The sequence below is a fragment of the Gymnoscopelus microlampas genome (assembly GCF_963454915.1).
Source record: "Gymnoscopelus microlampas genome assembly, chromosome: 19".
Lineage (NCBI taxonomy): Eukaryota > Metazoa > Chordata > Actinopteri > Myctophiformes > Myctophidae > Gymnoscopelus > Gymnoscopelus microlampas.
The window spans coordinates 36,917,755-36,930,456 of NC_139956.1; the positions used below are offsets into that span (position 1 = coordinate 36,917,755).

The following is a 12,702-nucleotide window of genomic DNA, read 5'->3' on the forward strand; positions in this document are numbered from 1 at the left end:
TGAGTTGTACCTGTTCAAAGTCGGCATTTTCAATTGAGCGCTATAGCGCCACCTTTTGACGAAAGATTGTGAGAATTATTTCTTGATAGTTTTTCATGACCATCTACCATATGGCAGAGTTTCGTAAAAAGCGACAGCACGGTTCAGCCAGAACTGTGAAAAGTGGCAGAAACAGAATAGGCCTAATGCCAATCTTAAAACAGGTCCAGAGCTGGGAGCTCTGGCCCCGTAATAATAGTGAAAGTGTAGAGAGTAGAGACGTAATAAGGCTTCGAGCCTGATAGGCCTCGAAACCTTAAAAATAGCAGAAATAGCAGATCTACAAGCTTACAACGCGCCACCTTGTGACGCGTTGTACGCTTGTAGATCAGCTATTTCTGCTATTTTTAGATGTATACAAATATTAGATGTCAATAATTTATGTGTATATTTAAGTTATTTCTCATATCTGCCCTGTGCCATTTTGTATTACGAAGCCTAAAAGGCAAACGGAAATAAAATAGGTTCAAGTACTATATTCTGATAGTAATCATTGCTATGGAGTGTTTGTCCAGTAACAGGAGTCTCCCTGTCTCTACAGCTCTTTAAAGTAATGCTAGGTAACTTTTTCAATAAAACTAAAGTTAAATTGTATATCTTTTGGGAGTGGCAAATGTTTCACAACACCCACTCCATGAATTTCACCCCCGAAAGCCTTTTATTTATATATTTTCTATTGAACGTTGTCGAGCATGACTTTCCCACGAAAATGACGTCATCTGGCCGGAAAATGGAAGTGGAAATGCACCGGTTTCCTGTTTGGCCAGGAACTACTGCACCGGTTTCCTGTTTGGCCAGGAACTACCGCGCTAATAACAAAAAGGAAACTCACGCTGATTCTAAGAGATTGTATGATTTGAAGAACGAAAAAAAAACAGAAAAAGAAAACACAGCTCACGGTAACTAAAGCTCCACTGGCTAAGAGAAACGATCCACAGATCGTATAAAACAATTAAAAGAACGCTTTTTGAAACGCTTCCGTCCTCCGGTGAAAACGAATGGAATTCTGGGTAACGCAGTAATAAATGAACGGCCTGCAGTGACGGTAATGACCAGCAGAGGCTGCTAAAAAAAAAAATGAAATCTGCACTGTATAACTTTAATAAACAGAAAATACATTGTCAAAATCTCAGCCAATCAGGAGAAAGTACCCATTTTTAAGCTTAATTTTTATAGTGTTCCAGTTCCAATTTTGCCTGCTCATTTCTTAGTGTCGTCACTTCTAATTTCACTTGTTTAATCTATGTCCTGATTGAGTTCTCTATCCTGATTGGATAAAATTGGAAATTAAACTGCAACTGAAACGAAAATGCATTTTCTGTTTTTTAAAGAGCTGGAGAGACAAGGAGACTCCTTTTACTGAACAAACACTCTATAGCAATGAGTACTATCAGAATATAGAGGTATTTAACACTTATTTTAACCAAAGAAAATCACTTACCCTACTTTAAATCGTTAGTCGCAATTATTTGAGTGACAAGTAATCGTCAACTTAAATTTGTAATCGTGACAGCCCTAAATCCCTTACCCAGTACGGTCAGTGTAGTGGTGGCAGTGGTGGGCCCGGCCTCGTTGATGGCAGTACAGGTGTACACGCCACTGTGTTTGTGCTCGACAGCAGCCACAGAGACGGTCTTGTTCATGTGCAACAATGGCCACACATACACATACGTCTTAGTCACATTCAGTGCCTGCACAGAGAGGACAACAATCGGATAATGCTGTACACATTTTGGAAGATATAATACCCAGTGGTGGAAAAAGTACTCAAATGTTTTACTTAAGTAAAAGTATCAATACTGCAATGTAGAAGTCCGGAATTAAAAATGTACTTGTGTAAAAGTACAAAAGTATTGGCATCAAAATGTACTTAAAGTACTAAATGTATGTATGTAACAAAAGTAAAAGTACTAAATGTTTGAAAATAGCCTAGGTATAAAATAGGGCTAAAGTGGTTCATGTTTCATAATATCATAATTTATATCTGAAAAGTAACTAGTAACTAAAGTTTTCAAATAATTGTAGTGGAGTAAAAGTACAATTTTTGCCTCTGAGATGTAGTGTAGAAGTAAAAGTATTGGAAATTGGAAATACTCAAGTAAAGTACAAATACCTCAAAATTGTACAGTACTCGAGTAAACGTACTTAGTTACTTTCCACCACTGATAATACCGTATACGTAACATATAAGATATATCTAGGATGTTTTCTTCTCATTAGGGGAGTCATTTGACCTGTATGTGTGTGTGAGTCCATGTGACGGTGAAGAAGTGGTTGGGGTTGCTGGTGATACAGGTGATGTCCATCTTCTCTCCCACAATACGGACCGGCTCCTTCTCAGAGACATACACATTGGGAGGGGACCGCAACCCTGGTGGGGGGAAGGGGGTTAAAATATCAATATTACAATGTAGGAAGGGACACTCTGTTACAAGTAAAAGTCTGGAATTCAAAATAGTACAAAAGTACAAAAGTGTCGGTAGAATGTCCCATTTCACAAGTTTTCAAAAGCATAAAACTCTTTTGAAATTAGCAGATCTACAAGCTCACAATGCGTCGCGATGCGTCGCATTGTGAGCTTGTAGACCGGCTATTTTCAAATAGCCGAAATGTAGGCCTATAGGGCTGAAGTGGGTAAAGTATGTTTTATAATGATAATAAAAATCTACAAAGTAACTAGTAGTAGCTAAAGTTTTCAAATAGTTGTAGTGGAGTAAAAGTATAATATTTGCCTCTGAGATGTAGTGGAGTAGAAGTGAAAGTACTGACAATTGGTACAGTAGCCTACTTGAGTACAGTATTTAGTTACCGTACTTTCCACCACTGGATGTACTCATTGAGCTGCACAGGGCCAAGTGTACAGAGATACATGACATACAGACAGACAGATCGATTGATCGATTGATCGATTGATTGATTGAGGGTTCTTACTTTGTGTCACCTTAATGTCCACAGGTTTGGAGGTGTATTCTTTTCCGTCTCTGCTGGCAGTGCACACATAGTTGCCCCTGCCGGGCTTCATGTCCCTGATCAGGGCACCTCTTTGGCGGTCCACGGCCACATTCATGTCGCTCAGGAGACCTACTCGCCCTCTGGCGACGTCCCCCTGCATCCTGAAGCCCAAGTCGGTGGCGGTGGGGTCGGTCAGCAGGCACTCAAACAGGAAGTCCTGCCCGTCCTTCAAGGAGGGCGGGGCACTCCTTGGAGTGACAAAGAGGTTGGCAGAGGGGGCGGGATCTGTAGGAAAGGGGACGATGAAGTCTGTGTTTTTATTATTTCACCAGTGGTGGAAAGTAACTAAGTACATTTACTTAAGAACTGTACTTAATTACAATTTAGAGGAAAATATTGTACTTTTGCTCCTCTACAATCGTTTGAAAACTTTAGTTACTAGTTACTTTATAGATTTAGATTTTTATTACTAAACATGCATTAACCACTTAAGCTCTATATATATTTTGGCTATTTGAAATAGCCGATCTACAACTTGATCTGCTATTTTCAAAAACATTGAAATGGGACATTCTGCATAATGGGTACTTTTACTTTTGGTACTTAAAGTACATTTTGATGCCAATTACTTTTGTACTTTTACTCAAGTAAGCTGACAGATAAGCTTATTATGCTCACATGATACACCACTGTGTACATCAGATTTTAGTGTACAGGTTCCTCAACAGATTTTATTTCATCCACTAATTAGGTCTGTGCGGTTCTCCAAATAAAGGGCAAGTGGGACATAATATTATTTGTTTGCCAATTAGATACTGTATGGGTGCCATGATTGGTAAGGTAACACAGCACTGCAAGCTAACAGGGTGTTTTCACAGTGCCTGTGTGGAACCTCAGAGAAAACACTGCACCTGGTAGTCAGTCACCAGACAGTTTACTGCCCTCCAACAAGAGGCCTATTGTATTTTTACTCAAATACATGAAGTTATTATATGTGCTGCCCTCCAGTGGTCAGACTGTATTGCAGCTTTAACCTTTCTATTCTGTTTTCTGAATGTCTGGACTTGGAGAACTACAAAAAAATGGGAGAGAAGGTTCTGGTGGCTATCAGGGATACAGACATAGATGTAGGTTCATAAACATTAACATATTTATACTATCCAACAATTTGATAATCCACCAGCAAACTTCATGCCATATCTCACCCTTGACGTAGATGTGAACCCATGAGTCCAGGTGTCTCAAGTTCTGGTTCAGGTACCCACAGCTGTACGTTCCGGTGTGTCTGGCATCCAAAGGTCTGACTGTCAGCGAGTCTGTCAATCTGTTATTATAGCGCAATTTAAACGCTGTGCTGGTCCAACCCACTGGGATGGCAGAGCCATTGCCACGACACCCTAGGGTGAAGCTATGATCCGTGCCGGCGGTGAGAACAACCTCAGAGCGATTTCGGAGAGAGACGCCATTCAGAAGCATTGATGGAGGGCTCGGTTCTATAGTGGGAGAGAGACACAGATGAAATTAAGCATTTCTTAATGTCTGGGCCAGGTGGGTCTTCAACAGGGGGTTCGGGACCCGTAGGGGGTCATCGGAGATATGGGAACTTTATTATTCTACTTTTTACATTAACCACTTGAATCCAAGCATCCCTATTCTTGGGGGAACAGAGGTTTGGTGCAGAGAGAAAAGAGCAGACCAAGTACAGAGCCAGAGGTCAAGTTTACAAAGTATTGAGGGTTTAAGTGGTTAAAACACACATTTAATATCCAATATGTAGATGGGGGCCCTGTTTCATCTCTCTCTCAGCTAAAGGGTCCTTGGACCGAAATACTTTGAAGACCCCTGGTCTAGGCATTTAACTAATATTGATATTATGTTCTTTCTACAGACAATTGGGTTTGGATCAGAAGTAGTTTGTGTAGGCATTTAACTGCTATTGATACTATTAAATAATCCTGTGAAATTTGAACCATGCCTGCCATCACAACCCCCTGGTCCACATATGGGTTGAAGGACAAAGAAAAGGTCACAGCAATTGAATAATAATGACACAGTGCAGATCGCTCTTTCAACAAGGGTTTGGATCAGAAGTAGGCCTACAACACGTAGTGTGTGTTGCTGTACGAATCAACACACATTCCAGAGAATCAGTACAATGTGAAATTGAATCACTGACTTGAGAATCAGTTTACAGGCAGATTTGACATCATGCTGTAAAAATAAAATGAGTAACCACTCTTTGAACAAAACACAAATTGCCAAGTCACTGAAGATACACAATTTAAATAAATTAATGTTTCTGTCGAAAGGGAAACTTTTAGGTTGTTCCGGATAGACATTCGGGAGGGCAAATGTACACCCACCCCGCATACATACATAAATAAAAGCATTTGGAACTCAATACAAACTGAATAAAAATAATATAGCTGAAAGCAGCAATAAGCGGTTTTGAGGTATAAGGCAGAGACAGGAAGAGGCAGGCAGAGAGAGAGAGAGAGAGAGAGAGAGAGAGAGAGAGAGAGAGAGAGAGAGAGAGAGAGAGAGAGAGAGAGAGAGAGAGAGAGAGAGAGAGAGAGAGAGAGAGAGAGAGAGAGAGAGAGAGAGAAGGACAGTTAGAACAGAAGGACAGTTAGGACAGTTACAACAGAAGGACAGTTAGGACAGTTAGAACAGAAGGACAGTTAGGACAGTTAGACCAGAAGGACAGTTAGGACAGAAGGACAGTTAGAACAGAAGGACAGATAGAACAGAAGGACAGATAGAACAGAAGGACAGTTAGGACATAAGGAGAGTTAGGACAGAAGGACAGTTAGGACAGAAGGACAGTTAGAACAGAAGGACAGTTAGAACAGAAGGACAGTTAGAACATAAGGACAGTTAGAACAGAAGGACAGTTAGGACAGTTAGAACAGAAGGACAGTTAGGACAGAAGGACAGTTAGAACAGAAGGACAGTTAGGACAGAAGGACAGTTAGGACAGAAGGACAGTTAGAACAGAAGGACAGTTAGGACAGTTAGAACAGAAGGACAGTTAGGACAGAAGGACAGTTAGAACAGAAGGACAGTTAGAACAGAAGGACAGTTAGGACAGAAGGACAGTTAGAACAGAAGGACAGTTAGAACAGAAGGACAGTTAGAACAGAAGGACAGTTAGGACAGAAGGACAGAAGGACAGAAGGACAGTTAGAACAGAAGGACAGTTAGGACAGAAGGACAGAAGGACAGTTAGAACAGAAGGACAGTTAGAACAGAAGGACAGTTAGAACAGAAGGACAGTTAGAACAGAAGGACAGTTAGAACAAAAGGACAGTTAGAACAGAATGACAGTTAGAACAGAAGGACAGTTAGAACAGAATGACAGTTAGAACAGAAGGACAGTTAGAACAGAAGGACAGTTAGGACAGTTAGGACAGAAGGACAGTTAGGACAGTTAGAACAGAAGGACAGTTAGAACAGAAGGACAGTTAGGACAGAAGGACAGTTAGGACAGTTAGAACAGAAGGACAGTTAGGACAGTTAGAACAGAAGGACAGTTAGAACAGAAGGACAGTTAAGAGAAGGACAAGCTCATAACGCGTCACATTGTAGATCGGCTGTATGTGGTTACTGTAGGTGTTGTATTAATAATTACATCTGCAAAGTAACAAGTAACTAAAGCTGTCATATGCTGTAATTGTAGTAGAGTAGAGTAGTAAAGTAAAAGTACCTAAAAATGGTACTGCGTGCATGTGACAGGTGTGATTGGTGATGAGTGAGAGCAGGTGAACATGCATTCATTAATTAAGTCATGATTTTTGTTCAGTAAATGATATTTGGACTGGTTAAATTGGGGTTTGAACCAGGGACCTACAGACTTGCGGGTAGACAGTGTAAAGAATAAGGATAATTCCTTTAACAGGTCCGTTCATGAAAGTCCTTGCGGTCTTGTTTCCAATGAGGGCCTGTGAGCAATTAGGGGTTAAGAGTCTTGCTCAGGGACGAATTTCATTTCATCGACACATTTGCTGGCCTGGCCTGGAATCGTACCTGGGGCAATCTGAGCCTTTGGCTCCCTAGGCGGGTTCACTAACCACTCAGCTATGGCCGCAGTACTGACTGAGCCATTGGATAGAAAGAATTGGATTTCATATGTGAGTAAGTTATCATACAGCATGGGTTGCTTATTATATACATACAAGCTCATAACGTGTCACATTGTAGATCGGCTGTATGTGGTTACTGTAGGTGTTGTATTAATAATTGCATCTGCAAAGTAACAAGTAATTAAAGCTGTCATCTGCTGTAATTGTAGTAGAATAGTAAAGTAAAAGTACCTAAAAATTGTACTGTGTATGTGACAGGTGTGATTAGTGATGAGTTAGAGGGGTGGATCCAATCCATGGGAATAGGGGGAATTCCAAATGATGATCACCTCAACACATTGTTGGGGACAGGGATCGAACCGGCGACGTATGGATTCACAGGCTGCTTCTCTTCTCATTGAGCTAGAGATATGGCCTCTCTTTTTTTTGTCTCCTCGGAATGGAAACTAGTGAAAATAGTCGATCTACAAGCTCACAATGCGTTCTATCTAAAAAGGTGTGAGATTGTAGAACGATAAACGGCTATCATGGACCTTCGGCACATGGACCTTCGGCACATGAGGCTAACACTGTACTGATTAAGCTATTCAGTCCACATGTTGGTCAGTGAAAAAGGACAATCCAACAAAACAAAACAAAAGAGGGAATGTAGTACGTCATACATTGAAAATAACTACTCTCAATAAGCGTTTCATTTAACAATTGCAAGTTTATTCATTGACACAGTCAAGTTGTGTGCAATGCAATTGAAATGAAGTCTGCATGAGGTGAGATTTGAACCGGCGACCCTGTGGTTTCAAGGCAGATGATTAAGCCATTGGATCATTAGACCATCAGACCTGTACTGGTGAAAAGGGAGTTCACACAGATGACACACTTTCACGCAAATTGCTCAGAAATCCTAGGTTTAAATGTTTTTCAAACTGCTCAAAATTGCAGACAATCTAAGGGTGGAGCTTACTGGTCAAAGTGATAGATATGTTCCTCATGAGTAAAGGCACATGTGTAAGCAGGTTTATTACACGGCTTGGTTGAATGCTCGATTCTGATTGGTCAGTCATCGGTCATTATTTCTGGATAATGACCGATGAGCTCTATAACGGACCGCTGTGTAATCAGAGACTCAGAACACCTGCTCATGTCAACCTGTGCTGCTTGGTTATATGCTTTATCCAACATGACAGCCATGTAAACAAACAAACAATGTCATTTACAACTAAACGTTGCTCTCAAGAATGTTTTTGAAAACATTTGAAGTGAGAAATAGACGATGCAATAACCGAGAAGTCATTCTATTTGATCCACTGCGCTTCCTTGTTTATCGTGGCACAACAACGGGGGAATACCAAAACGCTCGCCCCAAAACACAGTCGCCCCGGGGCAAATCCGGCGGTATTACAGGCAAATCGGCAGTAAATAGAATGGGGGGCGAGTGTGTTTTGGGGCGAGTTTTTTTCCATTTCGTCATTTGTTTTTGCGAGGCGAACTTGTCCGCCCAGCCCAATACTTATGGAATACTTTCATTGCCGTAAGCAAGGAAATACTTCGTTTTGTTGTTACTTTTGGGTAAATGTATTTATGTATTTATTAAGTAGCCGTGTAATAAGCGGGATCTTCAGGGCGATTAACCGCCTCGGCTGCGCCTCGGTGGTTAATCGCCCTGTCGGGCTTTAAATTTCAATAATGACTACCTCCCCATGCATTATCCCTTGCTTAATGGCTGTCGGCCAAACGAGGCATGACTTTTGCCTGTTTAAAGTTTGCATTTTCAAAAAATTGCTATAGCACCCCCCTTTGACCAATTGGAGTAAGATTGGTTTCAGTGATACTTGGAATGACCCTCTACAATATTGCAAAGTTTCAAACAAATGTGAGTCTGCATGTATGTGTTAGGGGTGGACGAATCATTTTCATAAAACTGCAATATTCATTGGCTCATAAAAGCTTTCACTTATGGAAAATCCACTTCCCCAGTTTGTCGGCATAGGTCCAAAGCTCATGTGTAAAATGTTTTGTGCAAATTTCTCAAAGATCCCAGGAGTAGATAGATTTTTACTGTTTTTCATATAATTAAAAATGGTGGGAGATCTAAAGGTCAGAGGTCAGAAGTCAGAACAGGAAAGTTGTCGGGCATGAAGAGACGCATATGTGTATCGAAGTTTCATGGCTGTAGGCCAAACAGGGCATGGGTTTTACAGCGCCACCGTTTGGCCGATGGTTTTGAGTTTCGGGCCTTAGCCGTTTGGCATAGCCCTCTACCATATTGCCGAGTTTCGTAAAAAGCGTATGCAGCCAGAACTGCAAAAAAGTGGCGGAAGAATAGCGAAAGTGTAGAGACGTAATAAGGCTTCGAGCCTGATAGGCCTCGAAACCTTAATAATTTAGAAGGAAAAGAAAATACCCTATTGATAACCAGGGGACAGTCAGGGGACTAAATATCACAAGATTATAGTCGACTAAATCTACAGTTGGTTTAGTCCACTAAAATGTATGTCAGGCGTTGATGGCGTCATAATGGCTGATTTTTCACTTGGTTGCATACTGAAAATAGCTGATCTATAAGCTCACAACCCGTCGCAGCATGACATATTGTGAGCTTGTAGAGCTGCTATTTTCACAGCGCAACACCCACGCTAACGACTTGTCTTTTAGTTCTACTGCATCTCTTCTCCACTGGTCCTTCCCTAACATTTTAGTCTAATTTCTATTTGTTGACAAAATTGTCAGTATATTTAGGCTTAGTTTTAGTCATCGTAGCTTACTTTTTATTTCGTTATTATTTAGTTTTCGTCAGTGAAAAAAGGTAGTCGACGAAAATTTTTCCTCATAGTTTTAGTCGACGAAATCAACACGGATAGGCAGGTCCTAAAACCAGACATCACACATGTCTCAGAAACACTGAGGAAGGTGTATGGGTGGCTCTTTCTTTCTGCTACTGTGTTTAATTATGAGAGAAACGATGCATTGTAGGCATAAAAAAGGGCACTTTCTCCTGTGAGGGTGATATGGGGCAGGTGGTGCTCGGGCACTGTGCATGTACGTGTGTACGTGATCCCTCCATGTTCCCACGCCACGTTAACCCATTCAATCCGGGAACGCATCTGTGTCACTTAAGATTTCTTTGGCTAATCAAAAATAGTAGATCTACAAGCTCATCATTATGAGCTTGTAGATCTGCTATTTTCGAAAAACAAATCGTGACAATGTGTGCAAATCACATATTTTTTCTTTATTTGTAACTCAAATCTTTGCTTCTGGGGGTCCCTGGAACAAAACATTTTACAAAAAAAATAAATAAATATATATATATATATATATATATATATATATATATATATATATATATATATATATATATATATGACACAGATGCGTTCCCGGTCTTAATGGATTAAGAAGCCATTCACGCTATACTGCTTCTAGATCCTGTCTCTGTGGCTGAAAGTGAAACGTCCTAACAACAACCGTCCTGATTGGTCGGTTCAATGGAGCTGAAACTGTTTTCAAAACCTGTTGCTGTGTGTTCGTTTAGTTGTCATAGTCGTGTAGGGGATGGAAAGTCACCCATGTACATACTGTATGACATACTGGTGCTGTTTACACACAGTGTGAGTAAACAGCACCAGAGGCGGTTCTATGGCGTGGCCTCCGGTGTCGCAGGCCACCCCTGGAATGAGGTGCTCAATGAGGTGCCTCCCCATTATTACACACCACACACCAAGACTGCTGGAATGCACCTGACCTGGGCCATGGGCCAAAAATGCAAAGAGCTAATTAAGTGTCTTAACCTTAAGTGACAAGACATACAATGTCGGGATAACTGGGCACTAGGAAGAGTGGGAACTAGGAAAAGTGGGCACCCGGAAGAGTGTGCACTTAGAGGTGTCGCATTACTTAACAGCAAGCTCTCTGGCTAGTTTGTTAACAATAGATATCTCATTGGTAGGGTATGGTTAGTTGGTTAACATCTGGGGATTTTCTGCCAAGAGGCTTTGGTTGACGAGACATGGTTCTGGGTGTCCAGAATCAGCCTGGAAGTACAGCCAGCATTAGTTAATTTATAATGAGATTACTTTAGATTATATAACCTTTCTAATCAGATTAGTCAAAAATAAAAGCTGTGCTGGGCTTCAGAATGAGAATGGGATACTGTATATTCCACTAACAAATAAACTGAAAACATATGCTTTGGAAGATTGTCTGCAGTGATATGAAGTATACCTGTGACTTATAGTAAGAAGAGTTGAAGAGTCCTCTTTTGATCATATTACCATTAATAATAATTAAAGCTTGAAACTGTACGTATGTTTGTCTATGCAATGATGGGTACAGTAGGTAACTTATTTTCAAGAATTGAGAACTGCCGGTTGACTTTTACACGAACACAAAAACCTGAAACTTTTGGTAATGAACAGTTTTCACGGGCTTACTAACCACTCAGCTATGGCCACAGTACTGACTGAGCCATCGGATAGACAGAATTGGATTTCATGTGTGGTAAGTTATCATACAGCATGGGTTGCTTATTATATACATACAAGCTCATAACGCGTCACATTGTAGATCGGCTGTATGTGGTTACTGTAGGTGTTGTACTTGTATTAATAATTACATCTGCAAAGTAACAAGTAACTAAAGCTGTCATCTGCTGTAATTGGAGTAGAGTAGAGTAGTAAAGTAAAAGTACCTAAAAATTGTACTGTGCATGTGACAGGTGTGATTGGTGATGAGTGAGAGGGGTGGATCCAATCCATGGGAATAGGGGGAATTCCAAATGATGATCACCTCAACGCATTGTTGGGGACAGGGATCGAACCAGCGACGTATGGACTCACAGGCTGCCTCTCTTCTCATTGAGCTAGAGATATGGCCTCCCTGATGGTGTCTGTTGATATCTATAGGTTTTTCCGTCCGTTATGAACCAAGCCTCTGTTTCGCTAACTACTGTACAGTAGTTGGTGGGTGCACCTCCTTGAACCACAGACAGACAGACAGACGCACAGATGAAGACATAATGAATGTTGTGAAAATAGCCGTTACCTTTGATTATGAGCCGGACTTTGTTTGTTGCGGACATCCTTTCTGTGTTTTTCAGACCTACAGTGTACTCCATGTTATCTTCCCTGGTTAAACCACTGATTCCCAAATCACCTGAGATCAATTTACAAACATTCAACTTGTTATGAGTATAAACTAAACTAATATGACTGAATATCAAATAATGATGTCTTCTGTTACCTGAAGAAATGTTAAGCTTCAGCCTTTCTTTGTATCTCCAGAAACGGTTGACATTTGTGTTGCCACCGCGATGGATCGCAATCCAAGTGGTGTTGGTGAGTATGGACCACTCAATCAAAGAGAGGTTCCATGAGGGGTCTACCCCTGATGGCAAAGTAACACTCTCGCCAAAGTAGGCCGAGACTTCCCCTAAATCCTTGGTGAACATTAACTCCACTGTAAAATAAATCAACATTTCTGAAATGTTCAATACATTGTTCATTATAGGAGTCATTTCCACAGGGCAGAGAATCCCTTTCAAACTATCTTCATATGATTGGTTCTCAATAATGTGCATTATAATATGGCACGATCAGTGTTGCAATGCTGAATTGGAACGTGGTTGCACTCT

At 40.9% G+C, this 12,702-nt stretch overlaps 1 protein-coding gene across 1 annotated transcript; it reads right to left on the minus strand.

Moving 5' to 3' along the window:
* Nucleotides 1-2,844: 2,844 nt before the first annotated feature.
* On the minus strand, nt 2,845-12,186 carry LOC311034499 (macrophage colony-stimulating factor 1 receptor 2-like; the record flags this gene model as incomplete). Its single annotated transcript, XM_084042378.1, has 4 exons — nt 2,845-2,880; nt 2,981-3,276; nt 4,197-4,484; nt 12,114-12,186. 4 exons carry the CDS (start codon nt 12,184-12,186, stop codon nt 2,845-2,847), a joined length of 693 nt encoding a protein of 230 aa, XP_083898504.1.
* Nucleotides 12,187-12,702: the final 516 nt, after the last annotated feature.